The sequence below is a fragment of the Chroicocephalus ridibundus genome, chromosome 1 (assembly GCF_963924245.1).
Source record: "Chroicocephalus ridibundus chromosome 1, bChrRid1.1, whole genome shotgun sequence".
NCBI lineage: Eukaryota > Metazoa > Chordata > Aves > Charadriiformes > Laridae > Chroicocephalus > Chroicocephalus ridibundus.
In genome coordinates, this window is record NC_086284.1 from 207,151,640 (window position 1) to 207,164,619 (window position 12,980).

General features: G+C 35.3%; 1 protein-coding gene across 3 annotated transcripts in view; it reads left to right on the forward strand.

Annotated features, from left to right (window-relative positions):
• The window catches only part of LOC134510340 (protein PHTF2), a 138,279-nt gene that overhangs the window by 81,022 nt on the left and 44,277 nt on the right, over nt 1–12,980 (forward strand). For 2 of the 3 annotated variants that reach the window (XM_063323517.1, XM_063323518.1), the window contains exon 2: nt 1,485–1,561. The exons of the other annotated variant lie outside the window; for it this stretch is intronic. In XM_063323517.1, coding sequence (XP_063179587.1) covers nt 1,517–1,561 — 45 coding nt within the window. In that variant the 5' untranslated portion in view covers nt 1,485–1,516. The remainder of the gene's footprint in view (nt 1–1,484; nt 1,562–12,980) is intronic. 3 annotated transcript variants of the gene reach the window in all.

Below are 12,980 nucleotides of genomic sequence, written 5' to 3' on the forward strand. Positions count from 1 at the left end.
TGTGGTTTATCCTGGAATCATTCAGATACTACATTTGGAAAACTTGTTTAGTATTTTGAAGTTACTTATACTAACTTTTTCAAAGCCTGTCGCGTAATTTGTTAGGGATTTACAGAATAAAATAGGAATTTCCTTGCATGTCAAATACTTGATGCAATTATTTGAAAATAACATTCTTAAACTTTTTCTAAACATAGAAAGGATGCTGAATATTAGGTGGAGCTGAAAACTTAAGCTTTTACCAACTAATGTTAAAAGGTCACTTGTAGTGTGCCCCATTTACTTTTTTTTTTTTAAACTGGGCTTGAGTATGGCATATTTGTTACATACGTATATTTTTTTAAAGGGAATCGATGAGATGGAAGATTATTAAACACAAAAGTATTCAGAAAAAGTATTCAGATTTTTTGGCAAATATTTTAACAGGTTTTTTTTTTAATTCCGTCTTCCTTCTCTTCTTCCACTGTCTGCTTCCTGTCTTAATTAACAGTTTGAAATATAGGTACTAAAATAGTTTAGCTGTTATTAATCTGTTAATATCTGAAGTAATCTATTTGTGAAATATTTGAGTTTGGTTTTAATGATAATACGTTCATATCTGAAAGAATTTGCATATTATAATAAAATATCTGGAAAGGATTCTGTAATTCTTACCTAAACTTTCCTTTGATTTTACAGAATGTCCAATATGAGGGAATGTTTGCAATTTTGTGGAAAGACAGTAATTCTAAATCTGAAGGCTTTTTGTGTTTATTTTCTTTATTCTTACTTTTTTTCTGAACTAACACTGTCTGAGCAATCACATGAAAAAACTTTTAAAATTTGTTTTCAAGGTAGGAATGTTTTATGTAGGCTGAAAGGTTGTTTTTTTTCCACATTGAAACTAATAACAGTGACATCAAAGATCAACTAATACTACTGCTATTTGCTGCTGTTAAAACAAACATACCACTCTTCCTTGTTTTTCTCCTTTTGACTTAATTTTAGTCTACTGTTTTCATCAGTGTATTAATTTTATCATTAGTAGAACTCTAGCACTGATTTTTTCCCCCCTTCAAAAATATCTAATAGCCTGTATGAAACTTTCTTACATTTTATAAGACAATTATTCCTGGACTTCAGAATACTGTGCTGTGGTAATAACTATAGGTTGCTTAATTTAACAGGAAAAAAAAAAAAAAGCTGCATGTAATATAATTCTTGTGAGGCTCTTGTGAGACAATAACAGGTTGTCTCTGTGCCACCTGTTTTTTATTGGGAAGGACGGAGAAAACTGAGGTTTCTGATGTCCTGTAGCAGCAGATTTCTATTTTTTTGTTTGCTTAGAGGAGAAAAACCAAACTCCTACTAAAATAGTAAGGAGGCAAGGTGTAAAGTAAATATAGCTGTTCAGTGCTTGGCAGGTAATGGGAATGTTTTTACATTTCCTATGTTGGCCTTCGTAGGAAAGGTGGAAGTAAAGTTCTGTCTTTTTCTGTTAACAGCCTAAAATGACTGTGTGAATTCAGTGGAATAAATGGCGTCCAAAGTAACCGATGCTATAGTTTGGTACCAGAAGAAGGTAAGCTTTCTATTTGTTTTTATGGTGGCTTTAAAAAAAAAAAAAGTTGGCTTATTGTATTTTATATGTAACGTATAGTAAATATAATTAGCATTGCATGAGAGTGAGTATCTTGAAACTTTTCTTCCAAAATAAATATTTAGTGACTGTATCTAATGAAATGGAATAGCTTTTGGTCTATGTTGAAAAGTCCTCACTCCCTTGGCTACTTGTGCTATGGAAAAAAAGGAAAGAAAATTTTCGTTCTCAGTAGAATGTTAATTAACGAACAGGAGAATGTTATTTCTATAGCACATAAATGAATCCTTGTATTTAAGGAAAAAATAAGTATTGAAACTTATTTTCTGTCAGCAACAAGGAACTGTGTAATCCCTACTCAAAAGAGGTAGGCTAGGGCTTTTTAGAGGTTAATTAGAAAAAAAAATGGGGGGAGGGGAGAAGAAAAAGATTTCATTTGGAGATACGTAGTTACAGTATCACCTGATACTGTATCTTTTGATTCATGTTTGCACCTAGAAGTGTTGATGTCTCTAATTTATTATTTTGACCATTTCAGATCATCGTATCCCCTTGACACTACTATGCCAGTTGGCTTATTCAGTTACATTGCTTTTAAATAGCTGAAAAATTTGCTAAATTTTGAGATAGGCTTCTTTACTAGGATATAAATCAGGTGTGATGATTAATTTTTATTTCTTGGCTCTCGATGATTTAGTAAGTTTCTATGAATTATTGTTTTCCTTGGGCCTGTGGCTGTCTTTTTGAGAGGATGCATCTTGTTCTTAGGAGAATGATGACAACCATCTTCAAAACAGAAATTCTGGTTAACTTCTAGCTAAGCAACAGTTAATTTTTAGAAATAAGACAATACTGGTATGCTTTGCTGAGATCTTTACAACTATGAATTAAAGGTACAGTTGGAAAAGCAGAAAAATGAATTTTGCTGACTTCATTTATACTGAACATTCAATTATGTATTAAAAAGTTGAAAATAATTCAGAATTTAATGAGGATTTTTTGTTTGGTTTTGTACTGTGTACTCTCTCTGTTCTTTTATTCAAGCTTTACAAAAAGTATTTTTGTAAAAGTATCAGTGGAATTACACAGTGGTTTCGAATCGTTCCTTGATTGCAGGTCCAATCCCATTTTTTAAAGATTTGGAGGATGACTTGTAGAAGACTTAGTGTAACAAAATTCAGCGCAGGATCTTATGGAAGAGGAAAGTGATGCTGATTTTACCCACTTTCACTCATTCTGTCATTAATTTCATTCAGTCACACTGCCACACTGGTAATACTTAAAAGTACCAAGTTGTGTGTGTATTTGGCCTGGTCAGGACCTCTTTTGTGCAATGCGAGAGACACTGGCTATCAGATCCTCATCACGTCTCTGAGGTTTTTTTCATCAGTGATGATGATCTAGTCTTTGGACAGATCTTTTATGGTATTCAGCTTTAAATATAAATGGTCCTTTGATGCATGAAAGAGTCTGAAGTGTCCATAAATCTTAAGTGAAGTTCATGCTTGTTATCTGGTTTTCTTTTTTTTTATTTTTAAAATACATGTCTCTCTTCCTGTCGGTCATAGAGAAAAAGGAATGCCATGTGTGATATGCTTGATATGCTCCAACTTTCCATCCTCCTGATGTTAGGAAGGCAGGATCTTCTGCTGATGAGTCACTGTGCTCTTACAGAGGACAGGCCTTCTGCTGTTCATATAAACAACCCATTCCTCGGTTTTACTTTCCCAGGACAGGATTGCTCATTATCAGTACAGGTCATTCATTTAACCCTTGTTGTGTCATTTTTTCCAGCGATTTCACATGCGTTTCCATTTATTTCATTCATAGCAAAACCAATATTTCTGCTACAAGTCTCTGTAGGCTTTTACAGAGGTCTGTTCAGCCAGAAATGGCATGCTGCTGTTGTGGCAAGGAGCTGTGATGAGGTGACTCCTGTTACTTCATGAAAGACTGGGCTGTCTTCAGGAGGGATAAGATCTTGCATAAACCAGATGTCAATGTTTTCCATGGTGTGAACAAAATTTAATTGCAATCCACATGGGGTCTGCCAAATGAGCAGGCTCTGCTTCTTTTGGTATGAGGAAGTGGAGTCTTATTTTGGGACAAATGGCTGCACTGTAGAAATGTTGCAGCTCATGCAAATATTCATGCTAATTAGATTATTTCTTAGGTCCTATTTATGGAAGGTTCTCCTGGATCAGGCTGATAACCTCAAGGTTTTTTTTTAACTTTGCAGTGTGGTGTGTGATCCTTTCCTGGGAACATCTAGTCTCTTTCACCCATGTCCTTGATTTTATTTATTTATTTATTTATTTATTTAAATCCTTAAGGTATTTTTTTTTCCCCATGGATTTGTTGTTTGCACCAAACATATCAAATTGGGGAACAAGAAGAGCTATGCTAGCGCTTAGTGGATACCAGACATTTTTTTGTCCTGATGTATTTCTGTTATGTGATTGCTTGTGATGGCAAAATACTGAACTCTCTGAACTGGTGTTTTCTTTCAGTTTTAAATTTTTATTTCAGTGTGGTCAAAGTTGTCCCACTTAACTTGCTTTTTAGATCTGCTGATTCCTCACAACAGTAGTTGAAATTGAAAGGGGGGAGGGATCAACACTTAGCACATTCTGTCAGTAAAACATTGTTTATGAGGCAAGAGAGAACCAGGGTTGCAGTTAGTATTGATCAAATTAATATGACTTGCCTATATGATAAAACGAGGAAAATAGTGTTATTTTGGTGAGGTATTTTCAGATGAGTGAATTGGTGTATGAATGCCCTAAGAAGAACATGAAGAACTTCTGATATTTATAGTCGTACATAAAGAAGAAAAATATATTTGAGTAGGTGGAGGCTGCATAAGAAATATTGAATGGATAACTTCCTCCTTGTGTTTCTTTATTTTAAATATAATGTATTTTTTGGATGTATTTATTGTGTCTCTCTCTAGTGAGTTTCAAAGGTCTGTTGGTTTCTCAAAAGTAAGGCATTTTTATATTTCTGTAATGGAAAGAGTTAAGAAATTGACCTCTTCCAACCTTACTTTAGGCAAGTTTTCCAAACACCAAATTTACTCATATGACTCATACTATTGTCTGAAATTGAGCTCCTCACACGAGGTTGATTTGGTAATGCACTTAATCGTTTAAAAGGTCAGCCCTTTAATTACGTAAACTTGTTTTTTGTTGTTGCAATAGATTTACTCTGCTTTTAGTGCATCCGAGCTCTTGATTTACTGTTTTGTAAAAATACAACAATCAATTCTTAGTAATTTTAAGTTGCACTGTAAGATTTCAGATAGTGTATTATACCAGCTTGTTATTTAAGACACAAGATTGCATGGACACAGCTTTACTGCTTCCAGTGATAGCTTGTGTTTCCCAGCTGGTATGAAAACTTTTGCAAGGCAAAACCTCTGCTATGTTCCTGGGTGCACTGGGGAGTGCAATGCTGGGATATTTGTGTGTCAGACAGGCTTGTTTGTCTTGCTTGTTTTCAACACTTTTTACTGCCCTGGTTCTTGCAATAAAGGGTGTGTCCAGGGTGTCTGCATTGCTTTCGGGATGGTTCACTGCTTTGGTCCCAGACAGCTACCCAGCTAATATTCACCTATATGCACTTTGGTACTTAATATCTGTAGGATTATGTGTGTTTACCAGGATACGGACCTTGCTTCAGATTTGTAACTGATGATTTTTATGGAGAAAACCATCATAATGTTTCCTCTGAAAAAATCTGACACCCCCACAATTATTTTAAACAATTTCAGTATCTGATGGCATACCTTTCTGATACTGATACTTTATGCATATTTGAAGTATTGTCTCAGTAACAGTAATTGATGTTAAAAATAATTAAATTGCTAATAATCTAAAATATTGCTTGTATTGCTCATAACTTAAGCTTTTCACATTAATTTCTTATAATATTTTCAAGTTTTACACATAATAGTAGATGTGCTATTTTTGGTTTGGTTTCCAGTTTGGAGACTATACATTACCTTAACAACTTTCTGATTTTCAATCCTCACAGAAGCCTTGCTGCTAAAATGGGGAACTTTATACAAATTTTTTTATAATATTGCAGGAGATAATTATGTTGTTCCTTCTCTTGGGGCTGGTTGTAGGGGAAGACAGAATGGAACTTAATGAATTGAACCCAAATCCTGCACCTGATTGCATATCAGTTAACTTTGCCAATGCATCTTTCCGCTGTTTCGTGTCCCTTGGGTACAGCTGTTAAAGGGCACAATAAAACAAATGAGATGTTTTCTCTTTCATGGCTTTAAAGGGCAAAATCAGACTTCTATTTGCATTGCTTTAAGATCTGTAATATTCAGTGTTTTACAGCTCATTAGTCCAAGATTATACTTGCCAAGTTAATAAAGGAAGAAAAAACCCACAAAAACTATGTCATTTCCTGAAAGTACAGGATTCCCTTCTTGGCGCTGAATTCACATGATGCATTGGTGACCCTGGCACCAAAGCCAGTTTTTGCCAAATGGTTGGGCTGTATGGCTGTATTACCTGAAACTTTGGATGCTGAAACTGCATCAGTTCAAAAAGGTCCACCTTCAAGTGCCAAAACTTTACAAGTGTTGGAGCGGCCTATTTGTGAAAGCACTGAGGGGGGAAAAAAAAGTATGTTTAGAAGAATTTCCTTCCATGTGGTGCTGGGATTCAGTACTCAAGTTGTCATCTGACCAAATAGTGGGGATTGGCTTCAGCACCTTGTTTTGGTGAGGCAAAACTCAGGTTTCTGAACTAACGCAAAAGATGACTCAAAAATTGGTGCTGTGGCAGAATGAAGTAGGCTTGCATTTGGCCTGGCTGTTGCCTCTTGTGCCTGCTTTGCCTCCCCACAGACTTTCATGCATTTATCTGGTGAATTTGGTCAGGGGACTTAAAACTGCAAAGCTATGAGATGAATCTATCTAAAGGGGGGGGGTTTGTGGGAGCAGCAAAGAGATGAAATTGCTCTCTCTGTAATACTCATTCTTTAAGTGTTTCATTATGTCTTGTGAGACTATAACCTACTATTTTCTTTTCTCTTCCTGAGTGATCTGATTGATCTTTCAGCCACCCAGCTGAATGCGCTGGCACAAGGAAAGTGTGCTGTGGGGAAGTGGAAATGGTCAGGGGTGTAAGGGCAGTGCTGTTTTAAAATCCTAGTTGCCATGCTGGTAAAATTACTGTATTTTCAGTGGTCTTCAGGGAATTATACTGAATACTGAGGCTGTCAGAGTGGTTTTCTTTTCCCAGTCACATCTTAAGGCTGCTTTGTTTTGTGCAAGTACATAATTGTGAAAAACAACAACAAAAAAGAAGCATTTGAGAAGTCTTAAATCCTTGACACTTGGAGAGTAACTGGGCTGTGTGAGCAGTAGTGTAGCCAGTGGGTCAAGGGAAGGGATTATTCCCCTCTGTTCAGCTCATGTCAGACAGCATTGAGGGTGCTGCGTCCAGCTTTGGGCTGTCCGGTACAAGAATGGCATTGTCATTCCTTGGCAAGCCCAGTGGAAGGCCACCAAGATTGTTATGGGGGTGCAGCACGTGATGTACAAAGAGACTGAGACGTCTTGGCTTGCTCATTCTTAAGAAGAGAGGGCAAAAGGGAGGCCGTGGAGAGGATGGAGCCAGGGTCTTCTCAGAGGTGCATGAGAGGAAATAAATACAAGTTGAATTGTGGGAAATTTGGATTAGATATAAGGATAAAAATGTTTAACATGAGGTTTGCCAAGCATTGAGACAGGACCCCAGAGATGCTGTGAAATGCCTGATTTTTGGAGGTGTTTGTATCTCTACTGGGTAAGCCCTTGAGCAACCTGCTGTAACTGGACCTGCTTTGCACAGGAGGTTGGGTTAGATGACCCCCAGAGGTTCCAAGTTGTGCGCTTCTGTGATGACTTTAGTTTGAAATTTGAAGATGAGTAAACGTTATCATAAGGGATTGTGCTCAATTGCGATTAATGACAGAGATGGAATGTCATTCAGTTTGTGCTTCTTTTCAGGTTTTGTTCTATAGTCCGCTTAAGCCAAAAAAATGGCAACTAAGTTTACCTCTAGCATCCAGTTCATGTCACTAGGAAATGACTTAGAGTAGGTATTGGTTATTCCTGTACTTTCATTTAATTTAACCTGCAAACTCTTTCTAACTATTCTTATGTATATAATTTTCCTTCATGTTTAACTGTGCAATGAAAAAAGATGTTTTGTGTTTTTAATAGATATGCTAAAATCTGTAAACCATTACTCAGGGCAATAAGTAGGGCTGACTGCTGTTACCAAGAATTAATGTCTAATGAATGATACAGAAAAACTATTAATACATAGTTGATAAATGTTTAATTATGTATTATTGTAGTCTGAAAGGAATGGTATCTTTGAAGTAAGCTTTGTTAAAATTATAGATCAGTGAAATGGCTGTAAGTTCAGTGCTGTCGCAGTTTTTTGCCAGAATTTAAGCAGGTCATTAGTTGGCAATTCAAACAGTTAAGAATAAATAACTCCTAAAGTTTTGAATTGCTTCATTTTACTCTAATTAGCTGGTATCAGCTTTTCCTCTGGGGGCGAACAGGGAGAAGGGAGGGGAATCCCATAATCTTTTAGTAATCAGAGGTAACAATTCAGCAGTCATAAATCCAAAGCTCTGCACCTTAGGATGTACAGCTTTCATCCTTTTATAGTTTTTTCATCTCCATTTGGCGAGAAATTACTAAACTCTTCACTATTAGCAGTCAGCATACAGCCATTATATAGTGATTTCTATCTGTGGTTTATTAGCTTAGCTTGTCTGATCCACATATCCACTGTAAACAAAACTGAAAAAACCCCACCACCCTTGAAAATGAAAAACATCCTGAAAAAAACATAATCATGCTAACAGTAGAAATCTACTCCAACAGAGATAATTATACTGCTAAGCTCCTACATTATTGCCTTTGCTGCAATGGGGATCAGTTCATGTAAGAACTAAAATGGGGTTTAAAATAACTTAATAATCCTGTTGTGAATTTGGAGAAAACGAGAAATGATTTGTCTAATGTCTGAAACTGTATATTTAAACATAAACTAAATATGAAGCATTTTTGAAGGTATTTAAAAATGAATAATATTACAAGTATAGAAATTATTTATATATTGATACATAAAATTGTACTTTTTTTTAAAGAATGTTGAACTGTAGAAGTTAATAAAGCATATTAGCTAATATTTTAACAGTAAATATTTTAATAAGGTGTTAAACTCTTAATTTCCTTGGTAGACAGTCCAAGGAAGCAACTTTGTTTTTTATTTACCAAGCTCTGCATCTTGTATCTTTTGGATTTGTAATACTATTGTGATGTTATTTGTAAAAGTGTTTAGAGGTTTTAAAAAGCAAAGCTTAGCATGCAGGTTTCATTATTGATAAACATTAAAGTTTTAAGATCCAGCAGGAAATACTATGTATTCTTAGGATTATAATCTTTGCTAGTCTGCTTGGTCATAAATTATAAATGTCTCCTGAAATATTGATCGATTCCATTAGAATCAGAAGGCCTTGTGAGTATTGGGCTACAGGTTGATACCATCGCTACATTAGCTTAAAGTGAATATCAGTGTCATTCACAAAGCTCAAATTCAATCTTGATGCACATATGGCTTATTATGAGAAAGATGCTGGGAAGAAATATTATGCGGTGCAGAAACCCTTCGCACTGGGCTTTTTTTGAAGTAAAACTTAGCTGTGTTTTCAGTAGAGTAAAATTTTACTTAGGCTTACTGCTTTAATGTTATAAAACCAAACTGTACAGGTGCCAGACAAATTTTAGTTTTATAAGGAAGTGTGATCAAATGCTCACTGAGGTATTTGACTGGGAAGGAATAAGTGCAATTATTTTAGGTAATTTCAAGACGAGCACATATTTCTTAAAAACAGAAAACATTATGAGGAGACTGCACTTAAAAAGGATCTCAAATTTATTTAATCTTTCAGTAAACAGCTAGTGTTAGCAGGTGAGTTTAGTTTAGTTTTGTCAGCTGAGTAATTGTATAGCTTAATATCCCATGCCAAGTCAAGTACAAGGTAATAATTTTTTTTGCAATTAATTACTTCTGAGGAAACTTTGTTTTTCTGGAAAACCTATTTGAAAGTTTATTATGCTTAGTGAATTTAGGATGCTAAACCCCCACTTTTCCATTGTGAAAGAAGACTGGCAGAGTTTTCAGTCTTTGCATGTAGTCCCTTATACGCTGAAAATTTTAATAGCTGCTTGAAGAATAGTTGTTAATTCTGGAAATACATAAAGGAACGTATTTCCTTTCATCTTCTTTACTCGGTGTTTTTTGAGGCATGGTGTCTTGAGATCTGAACATTTTAGAGGTTACTGGTTTTGGTAGACTGCATAGAATCTTGGCATTGAGGAAGACTGGGATGCGTGATTTAAACTAAATGTGTATAAAATGACATCTGCCACTTTATCTAGTTCTGCTGCAGGTAGGTTATACTATATTTTTTTATATTCGTAACATATTACAAGTTTCCTACAACAGGGTTGTGTCAATGTTGATGTGTGGTGATGGAATTACATTTAAAAATGATAAGATAGGCTTCTTATCTAACTTGAATTAACAAATAATTTTAAAATTATCATGGGAGATTTTTTGTTAATTTTTTTCTGCCAAATTGTAAATAAATGCTATGAATACAAATTTCAGATCCTCTTTGATTAAATATTTTATACACTAAATTAGAATAAATATCTGTGGTAAATTCAGATTAAAATTGGGATATTGTGTAGTTTGCTAAAAAAAAAGTCTATTGCCAGTTGTAGACTAGACTGATGGATTGAAAATATCAGTGACAAGCTGTTATACAGAGAGTCTTGCACTAATTCTTGGGCAGTTCTTAAAAGCATTACTTATTGTTGTATACTGAAAAACTGGACAATTTTTGGACCCTTGTATTTTGTACTTTAAATTTTCTTTGAAGGGTACTGCAGAATTTGCAGCTATCATGGATGGGACTCCAGGTGGAGTTGGTGGGTACTTGAGTTGATGTGAGCCTTCACCTTGGCCCAGCAGTTCCAGACACAGGAAGCTTGAACACCTGCAGAGGAGCCCTGGGGACTGTTGCATATTGAGGGAAAGCTTGCTTTGATCAAGTTTTGTGTATATTTAAATTCTTCAGGTTGGAAGCATGAATGATCTTATCTCTAGAAGGTTATTCCTTCATTTTATTTGCCTGTAGAGCTTAATTTCTTTGGCAATGCTAAATGCTAGACTTCTTTTCAGTGTCCTGCAGGTATGTGCAATTTTAAAGAATTGCATGAATAGCTAAGAGCCTACATGCAAACCTTTAACAACTTAATATTTAGATTTAACATGAAACATAATTTAGATGCAAATACTTGTAAATCAAAACTCTTTGAAGATGGAATTGACTGGTGCTGTCAATAATTTAAAACTGGGAAGGTTTGCTAGTATTAACTTACATTCTTGAATTAATTCAGGAGTTACGTTCTTGAATTTAATTCATACAGGCGTCTAGCATCTCTGGTAATCATTATATGTTATAATTTAGCTTGTTGTAAATGAAAAACACCTTTCAATTAATTCTGCAAGATATGTTTCACAAACTGTAAATGTGTTTTCCTGACATAAGGTAGAGAAGAAAAAAAAATACTGCCTTTTTTTTTTTACTCGCTTTGTTTCAGTAACACTATTTCTACCTATTTTTGTTTAATGTGGGAAATGAAGTGTGCCAGTATGCTACTTTATAACGATGCCTTTGTTTTTGTGTGTTTCCTCTGATACGCTTGCAAGAGAAGCATGGAGGGATGCTTACGCAGATGGAGAGAAGGGAAATTGAGTATCAGCTCTAAATTTCATGTGCTGAGCACGTACGCCTGCTGCCTAAAGTGCTTCTAAAACTTTCTTAAAGCACAAAGAGGTGAAATTAGGTAGCTTAAAAAACTAAAAAGAAAAAAAAGTGAGAGATTGTAATGATACTTGCTGTCTGTAATTATCCCTATAACTCTTTTCAGTTTGCAACAGTATGCCTTTACTGAATAGCCCTGTGCTCAGATTTTAATAATTAAAGTTGTCAAAGGTGGTTCAGCAGATCCACTAGGCTAATAAAACAGTTGTAAAAGAGTACCTTCCTTAAAGTTGTTCTGGCTCTCCCATTAAGAACTGCTTTATGGGGCAACGTTAAAAGAAAAACGTGAATGGCGAAATCCCTACTTCTTGTCTTTTTGTGGAAAAAGAAGCTGCTACCTTGCCTTGAGGGAGAAGAAAAGTTTGTAGGAAAATATATCTGTTAAATTTTAAATCAGTCAACTTCTTTGCCTCAGATATCTTCTGGGATCTGTGTTTCCCCAGAATTCCTTTAATAAATGGTCTGGTTTTTGTCTAAAAGAAGAATGCTCTTTTGAAGACTCTTTCAACTCTACAGTGGTTTCAGCTGTGAATGGAATTTGGAATCCAGAGTTTGCTTGACAGCTTTATTGGCACAAAGGCTTCCTTCTGCATTTGTTTCTTGCATAATTGAGAGGGGGACAGACTTGCATCCCCTTTTCTCTCTTTGTTGAATGAAGTCTTTTTTGGAAGTGAGGGGGGGAGGACACAATACTGTGCAGCACAAAAAACCTCACTTGGGGCTCTTCTGAGTAAATTTCAAGAAAAACAGGAAGGCCTGAAATTTCATTTTAAAAGTATTTAGAGAAAAAGTCAGAACAATTAGATATAAGTGTCTGGGTGGAGTGGTTATTCAAGATACTGACTTTTTAATTGCTGGCTGTTGCCCGTGTGGAGTTAGCTCTTAAACTTCCTTTGGTTTAATTACTTTAATTGTAGCAGGTGCTTAGTTCTGTCCAGTACAGTGCCTGACTCCCTAATTATTTTCCACAGTCTACATTTTTTTTTTAATGAGAGGTGTGAAGTATTTTATTATTATTATTAATATTAATATTATTAGTAATATTATTGATATTATTAGTAGTAATAATAATAGTAATAATAATAATAATAGCCAGGGTTGTTGTTTTTTGTTTGGTTGGTTTTTATTGTTTTGGTTTTGTGTGTGTGTGGTTTGTGGTTTTTTTTGGGTGGGGGTAGGGGTGGTTCCTTCCCCCCCCCCCCCCCCCCAGAGTTTTAAGGTAACAAATTATGGAAATTGTTTGGGTGCTTAGCTCTTGTGAATGGGAATTATTATTTAAATTTGAGACTGGGTAATTCAGTAATTCAATTAACTGTTCTCACTTTCAATTTTAGATATGCCTTGGACTTCACTGCTAGAAATTAGAATTTTTTTTTTCTTTTTTTTTTCCCTGATGGGTCAGGTTTAGAGGCACAGAAGATGCCTCTAGATTTTTTTTTTGTTTATGGGTGTGTTTGCCTGTTGGCTTCCCTGTATATCT